The sequence below is a fragment of the Oncorhynchus tshawytscha genome, linkage group LG21 (assembly GCF_018296145.1).
Source record: "Oncorhynchus tshawytscha isolate Ot180627B linkage group LG21, Otsh_v2.0, whole genome shotgun sequence".
NCBI lineage: Eukaryota > Metazoa > Chordata > Actinopteri > Salmoniformes > Salmonidae > Oncorhynchus > Oncorhynchus tshawytscha.
The window spans coordinates 31,680,333-31,695,418 of NC_056449.1; the positions used below are offsets into that span (position 1 = coordinate 31,680,333).

General features: G+C 41.5%; 2 protein-coding genes across 2 annotated transcripts in view; one reads left to right on the forward strand and one right to left on the reverse strand.

The window, feature by feature from the left end:
• LOC112220566 (EF-hand calcium-binding domain-containing protein 9-like) overlaps positions 1 to 1,371 on the reverse strand; it is a 2,295-nt gene extending 924 nt beyond the window's left edge. The window contains exons 1-2 of the mRNA XM_024382415.2: positions 992 to 1,371; positions 572 to 720 (exon numbers count right to left, since the gene is read on the reverse strand). Of these exons, the coding sequence (XP_024238183.1) occupies positions 572 to 720; positions 992 to 1,127 (285 nt within the window). The 5' untranslated portion in view covers positions 1,128 to 1,371. The remainder of the gene's footprint in view (positions 1 to 571; positions 721 to 991) is intronic.
• A 1,752-nt stretch (positions 1,372 to 3,123) lies between these two features.
• LOC112235249 (interleukin-12 subunit beta) lies at positions 3,124 to 14,859 on the forward strand. Its single transcript, XM_042303328.1, has 8 exons — positions 3,124 to 3,152; positions 3,348 to 3,462; positions 6,365 to 6,685; positions 6,805 to 6,907; positions 12,639 to 12,886; positions 13,476 to 13,645; positions 13,895 to 14,004; positions 14,421 to 14,859. Exons 1-8 carry the CDS (start codon positions 3,132 to 3,134, stop codon positions 14,494 to 14,496), a joined length of 1,164 nt encoding a protein of 387 aa, XP_042159262.1. The 5' UTR covers positions 3,124 to 3,131; the 3' UTR covers positions 14,497 to 14,859.
• The last annotated feature ends 227 nt before the right edge of the window (positions 14,860 to 15,086 follow it).

Consider the following 15,086-nt stretch of genomic DNA (forward strand, 5'->3'; position numbering starts at 1 on the left):
AGGTCTTTCGGATGGTATATTAAACAGATGTCCTGACTCTCTGTGGTCACTAAAGATCCCATGGCACTTATTATAAGAGTAGGGGTGTTAACCCTGGTCTCCTGGTTAAATTCCCAATCTGGCCTTCATACCAGTATGGTCACCTATTCATCCCCCCACCCCTCCCATTGAACTATTTCCCAGGTTGTTGCTGTAAATAACCATTTCTATGGTCAACATTGAATCATGGCCGTAAAAAGCCTGTTGTTATATTTGTAAACGTGACTGTAATTGTTTAATGAGATATGAAAGGGGAATTGGGAAGCAGGTTGTGATAAAGGGGTTTTCATCTCCTTGCCAGATATGAGAAGTTGTTTCCCCATGATAAACATGACCAACAGATAATGGACTTTAATGACCTTCAGTTTGACCACAAGGTTCTGACATACAAGCTCTATTCTCCTGACCACATGGTTCTGTAGTAACCATTATGACATAATATAGTTCAATGCTGGAAGACAAATATACACACAACACACACACACACACACACACACACAGAGAGAGAGGGGGAGAGAGAGAGGAACACTACCTCGCTGCAGAGCAGGATGCAGACCAGCATGTAGAACTGTTCAAAGGCGATCTCTCCGCTGGCATTCCAGTCTAGCATGTCAAAGGTCATCATGATCTCCTTCTTCTTCAGGTCAGTCACATGGTGCATGAAGTGGTAGAACTGGATGTCTGCAAGAAGAAGAGACACTTAGCCTACTGTTTGCTGCTTTAATAAAGTTGGTGGAAAAACATTTTAATAACCAACATGATTTTCTTTTGTCAGGTTACACCCCATACACGTTATGAGGACACAAATGACCTGGATGTCTATGAATACATTGACACACATTTGAATGTTTTTACCAATGCTTTTCTGTCATGTTACTCTTGCCACATAACTCACACAAATTTAAGTACCTGAATGAACTCAGGAATACTTAGACATAAATCCAAAATCTACCATTCAGAGTGTTCCTGTTGTGGACATCCAGTAGTTTGAAGTAATCAGACAGTATTTTGGCATTGCGCAGGGAGAGAAGACAGTAGACACTGTCAAAGTCCAGATAATTTAAAAGAGCTCCTTTCTTTAGCTTCATCTTGGCTCACTGACTGACCACTGCAGAAGAGCTGTCCCCTCTCAGCTCTACCTGACACTGACTGACCACTGCAGAAGAGCTGTCCCCTCTCAGCTCTACCTGACACTGACTGACCACTGCAGAAGTGCTGTCCCTCTCAGCTCTACCTGACACTGACTGACCACTACAGAAGTGCTGTCCCTCTCAGCTCTACCTGACACTGACTGACCACTACAGAAGTGCTGTCCCTCTCAGCTCTACCTGACACTGACTGACCACCACAGAAGTGCTGTCCCTCTCAGCTCTACCTGACACTGACTGACCACTACAGAAGTGCTGTCCCTCTCAGCTCTACCTGACACTGACTGACCACCACAGAAGTGCTGTCCCTCTCAGCTCTACCTGACACTGACATCACAATGGTTCACTGTTGAATTTGGTGTTCTATTACAGATTCTACATTCTATTGATAGATTTGTAACATGAATGATAAACTCATTTAGTATCGTTTTAATTGAATGATCATTACATATTATTTTGACAGTATATGACAACTTTCCAGTCTTTGCCATAATATCTTTGACATTTATGTCACTAGACTGAAAAGACAGTGATTCACTTGACTAATTCAAAGGTCTAAAACTGTACTGCACACTGTCAGGGAATTCCAATATTAGTTACACTACCTCATGTGTGAGGAAAGTAGACAACAACTTCTTCGTTGTATTGTTGTTCTACCTTTCACATAACTGCAAAGGTGCATCATCACAGTGTGACGACCCTCCCACTCTGTTTGCCAAATTCTTTCTCTTTGCTCTTATTCCGTTATCTCCACGTTGTTTCCCTCTTTGTAACGGGCTACGAGCCGGTTCGTGACAACAGACAAACAAGTCTCAAAGAAAGTGAACCTTCGTTACATAATTTAATTCCCTCAGTCCTTTCAGGGTCACATCAACTCAATTATTACATTCTCTGAGTACTCCTAAATGATAACATTAAAAAAGCAGAGGCTTTTAGGAAACCATTTTGGTATGACTGGTGTTTACTGTACAATTACATACCATGTTTACATTTATAACGTTATGGATAAGAAGGATAATAATTGTAATCAAAGTGAAGAGATTGTTTTTGAGGGAGATGGTTGAGGCTACAAGGAAGCCAGCAACCTTAGTACCATATTGTATGAGGTAAAACAATATTTAAAAAGATAACGTAACTTAATTTCAGTTGTACAATGTTTAAACAAGTGACATAGCTTTACAGTTAAAGTTTCTTTATAGCCTTTAAGCTATTTGACACAGCTTTTTATGTCATATTGCTGGATAATTAGCTACGTTTTTAAGAGCTTTTCAATTGGCATCTCTCCCTGTTTTCAGTCACAGATGGGGCCTGGATTAGGTGTGAGCAGTGCAGGAGGTGGACTCATGAGTTGTAACTTTACTGGGGATAGCTTTAGCAGAGCATAAGAGTTGCTACTTCAATGTTACAGTGAATGAGTTGTAACTTTACTGGGGATAGCTTTAGCAGAGCATAAGAGTTGCTCTAAACTGCCCCTTTTCTAAAAAAAACATTTCATGAAATAGCAAAAAAAAGTGTTAAATTGTAGCCATTCATTTCCCTTTATACGTTATTTGCATAACATACAATCCACATTCAATTTTCTTCACCAAACGTTGCTTTTTTGTCAGCAATTAGATATTGTTCTTAGGAGGGCAAGTTACCCCCTAGTGCCCTACAGATATGAAGCAATTATGTAGGCAACTAATAAACCTTTGAAAGAATTGCAAGGCAGAATGTCTAGGGGATACAGCATATGAAAGTGAGAAGGAGAGAAAGAACATGCCTGAACAGTCTTCTATTATCATGTCTTGTTTAGAAAGGCTAGAACGTGATTGAGTTCCTCGTTCTGCCCTTCTGTACTTTTCTCAACGGGGGAATTCTATTGGATGCTAAATGTCATCTGACACATTAAAAAGCCACTGTTTGGACGACAGTGTTATTCAGAGGATAAGCGGTGATCAGAAGATGTTTGATCGTTGTCTAAAGGTATGAACAATTTACGTTTAAATGAACTAGTTGGTCTATAAATGTATTATGCAGATCAATTATTCATTTTGTACATCCTATTTTATATTTGTTACGAGCACTTTAATTAAGTAATGAACATGGATAGAAACGTAGATTTTAAATTTGACATTTATTTGACTAAACCATATTATCTCTCTCTTTCCTCCCTCATAGATGAGGTTTACTTTACTCGGCATCCTGCCTACTTTACTAGGCATTCTGATCCTACACCAGGCCAAAAGCCAAAGCCCCAAGTTCACTCAGAGCAGCTGGAATCTTCTACCCAACGGTAGGAAATAATCATCTCTTATCAGAACACATACATTACTGTCATCTGTTAGATCAGTACAGTTTGTAACAATAATGGCAGCCTGTACACCTGTCGGTATGTTGTCAGTTCATTATTAAGACTTAAATGTGTTCCCAGTATTGGTATAGTGCAGTGCCTTCAGAAAGTATTCAAACCCCTTGACTTATTCCACATTTTGTTGTGTTACAGCCTGAATTCAAAATGGATCAAATATTTTTTTACATCTCTCACTCATCTACACACAATACCCCATAATGACGAAGTGAAAACATGTTTGGAGAAATGTTGGAACATTTATTGCAAATGAAATACAGCAGTATATAATTTGCATAAGTATTAATATCCCTCAGTCAATACATGTTACTGTCATCTTTGGCAGCAATTACAGCTGTGAGTGTTTCTGGGTAAGTCTCTAAGAGCTTTATACACCTGGATTGTACAATATTTGTACATCATTCTTAAAACAGTTCTTCAAGCTCTGTCAACTTGGTTGTTGATCATTGCTACGTCTTGCTATAGATTTTCAATCCGGTTCAAGTCAAAACAGTAACTAGGCCATGTCTTCTTGGTAAGCAACTCCAGTGTATTTTGGCCTGCTGAGAGGTGCATTTGTCTCCCAGCGTCTGTTGGAAAGCAGACTGAACCAGGTTTTGTTCTATATCTGTTATTTTTACTCCTGAACATATTTAAGTTTGCCATAACAAAGGGGTTGAAAACGTATTGACTCAAGATATTTCAGCTTTTCAATTGGAATTAATTGGTAACATTTCAAAAACAAAATTCCACTTTGACATTATGGGGTATTGTGGTGGGCAGTGACACAATATATCAGTTTAATCCATTTTAAATTCAGGTTGTAACACAAAATGTGTAAAAAGTCAAGGAGTGTGAATACTTTCTGAAGGCCCTGTATAAAGATGAGTTAGTTATATGTTGGTTTTGCCAGTCCGGTGTATAGATGGTATAAAGTTGAGGGTGTGTTTATGTCAGTATCATAAGGCTATATAAAGTTGAGGGTGTGTTTATGTCAGTATCATAAGGTTATATAAAGTTGAGGGTGTGTTTATGTCAGTATCATAAGGTTATATAAAGTTGAGGGTGTGTTTATGTCAGTATCATAAGGTTATATAAAGTTGAGGGTGTGTTTATGTCAGTATCATAAGGTTATATGAAGTTGAGGGTGTGTTTATGTCAGTATCATAAGGTTATATAAAGTTGAGTGTGTGTTTATGTCAGTATCATAAGGTTATATAAAGTTGAGGGTGTGTTTATGTCAGTATCATAAGGTTATATAAAGTTGAGGGTGTGTTTATGTCAGTATCATAAGGTTATATGAAGTTGAGGGTGTGTTTATGTCAGTATCATAAGGTTATATAAAGTTGAGGATGTGTTTATGTCAGTATCATAAGGTTATATAAAGTTGAGGGTGTGTTTATGTCAGTATCATAAGGTTATATAAAGTTGAGGATGTGTTTATGTCAGTATCATAAGGTTATATAAAGTTGAGGGTGTGTTTATGTCAGTATCATAAGGTTATATGAAGTTGAGGGTGTGTTTATGTCAGTATCATAAGGTTATATAAAGTTGAGGATGTGTTTATGTCAGTATCATAAGGTTATATAAAGTTGAGGGTGTGTTTATGTCAGTATCATAAGGTTATATAAAGTTGAGGGTGTGTTTATGTCAGTATCATAAGGATATATTAAGTTGAGGGTGTGTTTATGTCAGTATCATAAGGTTATATAAAGTTGAGGGTGTGTTTATGTCAGTATCATAAGGTTATATAAAGTTGAGGGTGTGTTTATGTCAGTATCATAAGGTTATATAAAGTTGAGGGTGTGTTTATGTCAGTATCATAAGGTTATATAAAGTTGAGGGTGTGTTTATGTCAGTATCATAAGGTTATATAAAGTTGAGGGTGTGTTTATGTCAGTATCATAAGGTTATATAAAGTTGAGGGTGTGTTTATGTCAGTATCATAAGGTTATATAAAGTTGAGGGTGTGTTTATGTCAGTATCATAAGGTTATATAAAGTTGAGGGTGTGTTTATGTCAGTATCATAAGGATATATTAAGTTGAGGGTGTGTTTATGTCAGTATCATAAGGTTATATAAAGTTGAGGGTGTGTTTATGTCAGTATCATAAGGTTATATAAAGTTGAGGGTGTGTTTATGTCAGTATCATAAGGTTATATAAAGTTGAGGGTGTGTTTATGTCAGTATCATAAGGTTATATAAAGTTGAGGGTGTGTTTATGTCAGTATCATAAGGTTATATAAAGTTGAGGGTGTGTTTATGTCAGTATCATAAGGTTATATAAAGTTGAGGGTGTATTTCTGTTGATGAGCTAAGGTCGGAGCCCAAATTATTGGCACCCTTGAAAAAGTTGAGAAAATCAGAATGTTTAATAGAAATAATGCTCAACAAATGGAAAACTTCGAATATTTTGCACCAATTAAATAAGTCAGAGAAAGATATTTTGTTTAATTAACAAGTCATGTTTTTATTTCTAATTATTGGCATCCCTGTGCCGTTATCCTCGCATGTGATATATTGAAAAGTATTGAAAACAAGGTTGCCAATCATTTGGACCAATCTTTTTGAGAAAGAAAAGCATAGTTGTTAAACACAATCTGGTTTAAAAATACTATAATATAAATGATAAAAAACTGAACTATATTAAATGCTCAAATTCTTTTGAAAATGATATTATTTTATACCAATACAATAATATAATTTTCAAAAGAATTTGAGCATTTAATATAGTTCCGTTTTTTATCATTTATATTATAGTATTTTCTGCTAATCTTTATCAAGGGCGGCAATAATGTTGGACCTAACTGAATATGTTGGTGTTAATTGAAGTGTGTGTTGTCACCAGTTGTTGTGGTGAACGTAGATGGTTCGCTGGTTCAGCATCCTCTAACCTGCCTGGGTTCCTTCAACCGAGAGGAGGAGGGTTGGAGGAGAGATAATGACTGGGTGTGGCGGAGAGATGGAGAGGAGGATGAGGAGATCCTATGGATGATGGGTGGAGAGGAGAAGAAGAAGGGGAATAGCTTCCTTGTCAACCTGGAAGAGAGAACTGGAGGGGGGATCTTTACTTGTCACAGCCTGGATAAAACCCTCCTGAAGAATACTACGGTGCTGGTCAAACACCTGGATGAACAGAAACGCATTCTAGAAGGATCCACAAGAACAGGTATACAGGATGTCTGTCTGTCTGTCATCCGAAATCAAGTCAAATATTCGTTTTCATTTATTATCCAATTGTAACATCTTCTGTATATCTATTGTTCATTTGTTTGTTTCTATTCTAAGGCTATATGAAATGTTCTACATGGAACTACCAAGGAGAATTCCACTGCTCCTGGAAAGTCACCACTAAACGTGTTGGGACCATTATGTCTGTCAGAGTGGCACGGTACTATCACCACCAACCTTTTCAATGTATTCTTACTACACTCTTAGAACAACAAGGTGCTAAGTAGAACCATACAGGGTTCTACAGTTTGTCCCCCTAGTGTAACCTTTTTGGTGCTGGGTAGAACCCTTTGAGGAGGGTTCTACCTAAAACCCTCTATGTAGGGTTCCTCAAATAATCCCCTATATATGGTTCTACCTAGATCCCTCCATGAAGGGTTCTGCCTAGAACCGTCAATGAAGGGTTCTATCGAGAACCCTTTTATCTTCAAAGGTTTCTTCCTAGAACCCTCTATGAACGGTTCCACCAGCCTTATTAACCTTTAAAATTGTATTACTACATTACATATATCATAAGGCCTTTCTTTGATGGCCTAGTTATAGCCTAACACAGTGTTGTTAGGAATCTCCTCGTTTACAGTCCACATCAGGCCTGCAAGTCAGATTATGCTGGCTTGCAAAGTGATGTGTAATTCTTATTGGAATCCAAAAAGAGTTAGGATATCCAACAAGTGTAATTGTTAATCACCTGCAACCTGCATTCAGAATGACTGCTAGGGTAGGGAAGATTGAATACTGAGACTACCTCAATCATCTAAACTGGATCAACCATCTCAGTAATGGGTGCAATAAATCCAAACACAAACAGATTGGATTAGTTTAGAAAACTGTATGTTATTTATCTTTTTGTGTAGCATAAAATTAATCAACCTATCAATGTACATGCAGAGGTGCGTACTGGCGGCAGAGAAGTCAGGCGCAGGAGAGCACAAACTGATTTACAACGGTGTTGTTTAATATCCATAAACCACTGTCAAAAGAACAATACAAATAAATGGGTCAAACAAAACCCGGTAATACCAGCATACCGTGCACAAGCACTACAATAAACAATTCTGGACAAGGACATGGGGGGGAACAGAGGTTTAAATACACAACATGAAATGATGGAATTGAAACCAGGTGTGTGGGAAGACAAGGCAAAACAAATGGAAAGGTGGATCAACGATGGCTAGAAGACCGGTGACGTCGACCGCCGAATGCCGCCCAAACAAGGAGAGGGACCAACTTCGGCGGAAGTCGTGACAGTATCCCCCCTTGACGCGCTGCTCCAGCAATGCGCCAACACCGGCCTCGGGGACGACCCAGAGGGTGAGGCGCAGGGCGATTCGGACAAAGACGGTGGAATTTCTGCAGCATTGAAGGGTCCAACACGTCCTCGACTGGAACCCAGCACCTTTCCTCTGAGCGAGTTCTGTGCCGTCTCGGACCAGTGCACGAACACCGTCCACTCCCTCGGCCGGTCCTGGCAATAGAACCGCAGAAAACTGCCCATATCCTGGTTTACTCTCTCCACCTGCACTTTCCTCTCGGGGTAAAACCACGAAGTAAGGCTTATCGAGACCCCCAGACGTTCCATGAACGCCTTCCAGACCCTAGACGTGAACTGGGGACCTCGATCAGACACTATATCCTCAGGCACCCCGTAGTGCCGGAAGACGTGCGTAAACAAGGCCTCCGCAGTCTGTAGGGCCGTAGGGAGACCGGGCAGAGGAAGGAGAAGACAGGACTTAGAGAACCGATCCACAACAACCAGGATCGCGGGGGGAAGATCGGTGAGAAAATCCACCGACAGGTGCGACCAAGGCCATTGGGGAATGGGTAAGGGGTGTAGCTTCCCTCTGGGCAGGTGCCTAGGAGCCTTACACTGGGCTCACACCGAGCAGGAGGAAACATAAACCCTCACGTCCTTAGCCAAGGTAGGCCACCAGTACCTCCCGCTCAAACAGCGCACTGTCCGACCGATCCCAGGATGACCAGAGGAGGGTGACGTGTGGGCCCAATAGATCAACTGGTCACGAACAGCAGACGGGATGTACAGACGCCCAGCGAGACACTGGACGGGAGCGGGCTCTGCACGTAACGCCTGCTCAATGTCCGCGTCCAGCTCCTACACTACCAGCGCCACCAGGCAGGATGCGGGGAGTATGGGAGTGGGATCCATGGGCCGCTCCTCTGTGTCATACAGCCGGGACAATGCGTCTGCCTTCACCTTCTGGGAGCCTGGTCCGTAGGAAAGGGTGAACACAAAACAGGTGAAAAACATGGCCCACCTTGCCTGGCAAGGCTGGTGTACTCCAGATTGCAGTGGTCAGTCCAGATGAGACTGTGTTTAGACCCATCAAGCCAATGTCTCCACGCCTTCAAGGCCTTGACGACAGCCAACAGCTCCCGGTCACCCACGTCATAGTTTCACTCCGCCGGGCAGAGCTTCTTCGAGAAGCAGGCACAGGGGCGGAGCTTCGGTGGTGTACCCGAGCACTGAGAAAGCACGGCACCTATCCCAGCCTCGGATGCGTCCACCTCCACTATGAACGCCAAAGAGGGATCCGGATGGGCCAGCACGGGAGCCGAGTTAAACAGAGCTCTCAGGTGATTAAAAGCCCTTTCCTCCTCAGCTGTCCACTGCAAACGTACCGGGCACCCCTTCAGCAGTGAGGTAATGGGAGCCGCTACCTGACCAAAACCCCGGATAAACCTCCGGTAGTAGTTGGCAAAACCTAAGAGATGCTGTACCTCCTTTACTGTGGTGGGAGTCGGCCAATTACGCAGGGCTGAAATGCGGTCAATCTCTATCTCCACCCCTGAGGTGGAAATGCGATACCCTAGGAAAAAGCTGGACTGCTTGATGAACAGGCATTTCTCAGCCTTGACGTACAGGTCATGCTCCAACAGGTGACCAAGCACCCTGCGCACCAGGGACACATGCTCGGCGCTTGTAGCGGAGTATATCAGAAGGTCGTAAGTAGAACCAAACAGGGTTCTACGGTTTGTCCCCCTAGTGTAACCTTTTTGGTGCTGGGTAGAACCCTTTGAGGAGGGTTCTATACCTCACCACCACTACACCCTGCCCATGCAGGTCCCTGAAAATCTCGTCTACAAAGGCATGGAAGACTGATGGCGCATTCATCAACCCGTACGGCATGACGAGGTACTCATAGTGTCCTGAGGTGGTACTGAAAGCCGTCTTCCACTGGTCTCCCTCCTGGATACGCACCAGGTTGTACGCGCTCCTGAGATCTAGTTTGGTGAAGAAGCGCTCCCCGTGCATTGACTCAATCGCTGTGGCTATGAGCAGTAGAGGGTAACTATACCTCACCGTGATCTGGTTTAGAACCCAATAGTCAATACACAGGCGCAGACCTCCCTCCTTCTTCACAAAAAAATCAACTGGAGGAGGCGGGTGAAGTGGAGGACCGAATGTACCCCCGACGCAGGGATTTGGAGACATATGTTTCCATAGCCTCCGTCTCCACCTGTGAGAGGGGATACACGTGACTCCTGGGAAGTGCAGCGTCTACCAGGAGATTTATCGCACAATCGCCCCGTCGATGGGGTGGTAATTGATTCGCCTGAGAGTTAATAAGGAAGAGACTAATTCTCTCCTTGTGACCCCCCTGCATCACCATGCTCAGAGGAGCGGTGGCCTCCCTAATCAACCCTGACTCTAATGGTCCACTATCTAAGGCGTGAACGGGGAAGGGCACAGCCACAGGAACAATGGGGATCCCTAAACTATGGACGAACGATATATCTATAAAATTCCCAACTAAAAGATTTTGTGTCTCTATCGGGCCGTAGGCAGCTATGCTATCATAAATACAGTATCTTATGCATTCTAAATAACCGCCCATTTGAAAAGGAAAATGCAATAAATATTTACTCTGAGCTGCGCTTCGGTAGATTGGTCGTAGATAGAAGGCCGGGTTGTCCAGCATGGATCTCTTGTCGTGGTAGAATGTATAATCTGTCCGTCCTCTCCTAGCCCATGTTTACAGCTGCGGTGGATAACGCAACAGCTAGGAGGTATCAATTATTTAGTGAATAAGAGTTCAAAGTTCATACCAAGTTGCCATACTTTAACTTTTTATGGCTGCAGGGGCAGTATTGAGTAGCTTGGATGAAAAGGTGCCCATTGTAAACGGCCAGCTCCTCAGTCTCAGTTGCTAATATATGCATATTATTAGTAGTATTGGATAGAACACACTCTAAAGTTTCCAAAACTGTCAAAATATTGTCTGTGAGTATAACAGAACTGATATTGCAGGAGAAACCCTGAGGAAACTCAAAACAGGAAGTGGATTCTATTTTGAAAACTCCATGTACCATAGCCTCCCTTTGCTGGATTTAAAGGGATATGAACCAGATTCCTTTTCCTATCGCTTCCTCAAGGTGTCAACAGTCTTCAGACATAGTTTCAGGCTTTCCAGAACGATAACATCGCCTCAAGTGGTCACATGAGTTTTGCTCGCGCAACAGAGTTTGGATAGGTATTGCTTTTCACTCTCCTACTGTGAAAGACATTTGCAGTTGATATATTATCGATTTTTATTTTAAAAACAACCTGAGGATTGATTATAAAAAACGTTTGACATGTTTCTGTGGACATTATGGAAACTATTTGGAATTTTCGTCTGTGGATTCGCCTGTGGATTTCTGAACATAACGTGCCAAACAAACAGAGGTATTTTGGGTATAAAAATAATCTTTATGGAACAAAAGGAACATTTGTTGTGTAACTGGGTGTCTCGTGAGTTGAAAACGTTCGAAGATCATCAAAGGTAAACGATTAATTTGATTGCTTTTCTGATTTTCGTGACCAAGCTACCTGATGCTAAGTCTACTTAATGTTTTGTCGTGCGATCGATTAATTTCTACAAACGCTTGGATTGCTTTCGCTGTAAAGCATAATTTCAAAATCTGACACGACAGGTGGATTAAAAAAAGGCTAAGCTGTGTTTTCCTATATTGCACTTGTGATTTCATGAATATAAATATTTATAGTAATATTTATTGTATGTAGCGCTATGCTATTCAGCGGTTGTTGATGACACTTATCCCGTTAGTGGGATTGCAGCAATAACAAGTTTTAAGCTCATGCTATATTCTGGCTGGTATAGTCGAAATTCATCTTTTCGGCTTGTTGATCGTCATCTTCACGTTGAAATTCGATGCTAATTTCGGGGAGGTTCTTGTCGCTCAACCAGAGCTCACGCTGACGTTGGCTTAGTTCTGTTGGTGATCTTGTCCTTTTAACGTGGGGACCGCCGTCCTCTCGTCCTTGGAACAGATGGTTGAATTTTCGTCAACAGTTCATATAGTGGTGAAAGAAGGCCTGGTTTCACAGTTTACAACCAATGTCTGAGTTTCTCTACGACAAACCGTTCTCTCATTTAAGAAGCTAAAATTACATTTAATCTTTTCACAAATTGTTTTATATTTAAACAATTCAACTGCACAACAATTCCATGTGAATCGGATAACTAGAATGTGTCGACATTCCAAGATACAGTTTATGTCATTCTGGCATTAGTGGTATTGTCTCAGACAACAACTGATCTGAGATCATATTCCTTAAGTACCAACGCATATTTTCAACTGGTTGGATTCCCGATATATGGTTCCGTTTCCCACCTTTTGATGTTACCAGACTCTCTATGTTACAAAGACTTTACAAGAGCCAACTCTAAAAAGTAGAGAGAGAGAAAAGGGGAAAGGTATTTATGGGGGTCATTAACCCTCCCCCAACAGGCCAACGTCATGACAGCTGTATAGGCTATAACATTTGCATAATATCTTGACTTGACTTCAAATTAAATATTAGTGAATGGACTACAGCAGTAGCCTGTGTTAGTCTAATTTTAGTCATCCATTTCTTGGCTTTTCTATAGTGGCCTGTCTGATGCGGAGAACATCAGCTGTTCTGTGGACGCCAGTGGACAGCAGTGGACATGTTCCTCTTCGTCTGGCCAGAGTGACATCATGTGTTCTGTGAACAGTAGTGGACTGGGGCTGTCCTGTGTGGACAGACAGTATTGTCCCTATGCTGAGGAGACTGACCGGATCACCCTGACCATCTACATGAGGACTAACTACCTGCTGGAGGAATACTCCCAACGCTTCTACTTATCAGAAATTGGTGAGGACACACACACAGCACTTCTACTTATCAGACATAGGTGAGCGTTAGAGAGGGTCCTTGTTGCAGCCATAAGGGCAGACATGTTGCAAGAGGCTGGCAGAATCAGTTGCACAAGTTGTGATTTTAGGCTACTTAAAGTTGATGATAATGGTCCAGATGTGCACTTCATTATATTTACAAACTAATACAAAACATTATATTTACAAACTTCACAATGTAACTGGTCTCTGAAAAAAATGCCTTGGAGCGCTGGCAAGCCTGTCTATCCCATAACAAGCATGTACAATGCGGGAAAACAAAGTGCTCTGAACCTGAAGGAGTTTGTAGCGCAGTAGTGCAGAGACACTCTAATAATGGCGTCGTCGTCACCACAGATAGGAATCCTACCTCTATATACAAATATCTGGCACATATATGTAGGCATATCAAAAAGATCAAAAGATCAAAAGATTATATGCTGAGATATTGTTGGTTTAGGTGCTTCTGAAAGGTAGTTTTATAGTACAGAGTGCTGGTAGAAGTTATGGTAATTATCTCTCCCTCCCTCCCTCCCTCCCTCCCTCCCTCCCTCCCTCCCTCCCTCCAGTGAAGCCAGACAAGGTATCCATTAAGAAGATGAACAGCAGTACTATAGAGTGGAGCTATCCTGTCTCCTGGAACAGACCCATCTCCTACTTCCCCCTCTCCTTCCAGGTCAAAGAGATCAAAGGCAGAGAGCGCAAGAACGGGTGCACGTGTGATTCTCCCTGCACAAAGGTGAGGACTACTGTTTACATACTGTACATCCTATTAGGCCTTGTCTCTAAAGCTTGATGAGAGCCATTACTCCAAGAGATCCAGACCGCATACTCTTGAACTGATAGACGTGGTCATTCTGGTCCCTGGTTATATTCAATAGGGCACACTGTAGCAAAACATTTTGCAACGAAAAGTGAAAAGGAGTGTTTCTTATTCTTATTGTCTTCCATTTGGTGCTTAATGATTTCAACCACTGTGTTCCCTCAGGTCCACACCACAGAGAGCCGCCAGTGGTCTGTTAAGGCCAAGGTGGTGGTGTGCGTCAGGTCCCAGGATGCCCTATGTGACTCCCCCTGGAGTGACTGGACAGAGTACAGGTCAGTACCACATTCTCTAGTCTACTGTATTCAGCAGAACCTCTCCTTGAGGACCCCCAGTCGTTCCATGTATTTTAACTATTGAAGAGCTAACACACCTGATTCAATCTGTCAACTAACCATCAAGTCATTGACTACTACTGAATCAGGTGAGCTAGTTCAGTCCTAGAAATAAATGGCGAAACGGCTAGGGGTCCCAAAGGAGAGGGTTTAAAACACCTGCTCCAGTCTACTGTTTTATCATGCTACATTTACCAAGGTCAGGTCAATTGGGTTTTTCATTCAGGAGTTTCAGGAAGTGGATCAAAATTCCATTTCAAGAATTGAAAATATGCCATTGTTTATCAGTTCATGAATTACATTTCTGAGAAGACATTGCAGAACAACACGTTTTTCAATACGATGTGTTCTTTCAGACACAACAAGGGAAACAAGAGAAGAAGAAACAGAAGCAGAAGCTTGTGTCTCAATACTAGATCTTTACCATACTGATGGCCAGCAAATATGATCCTATTTGTTCAAAGGTGACTTCATTCACACTCCAAAACATCAACTATGACAAAGGTGACTTCATTCACACTCTAAAACATCGACTATGACAAAGGTGACTTTGTTGTCAAGACCAGAGATTGTATTTCTGAACTCATTTTATGACACAATCTTTACTTTTACATTCTTAATGCGTTATGACATTTATTTGTTGATATTTATTTTATAATTATTATTTATTGATTGATTATTGCTTTTCATCTGAAAGAGTGTGACATGACTTGCACTAACATAACATAAACTGAACTGATATTGTTGTGACTTTAATACTCTAAATCTAAATAAACGTACAAACCTGCTCATACAGTAAGTGTGTATGAGTTCTTTCCACTACTCTGTGCTCATAGTCATTAATGAATTTCAGGATTTGAAAAAATAACAACATGAAATCAAGCATAGTCAGAAAGGAAGTAATCTATGACTAATCTCATTGTTAAATACAATATAAATACCTACGCTAATACACTTCCTTTGACTGTGACAAACTACATCTGGCTGTCCTGGAAACGGGTGGGATGGCTTAGTCCAATGGT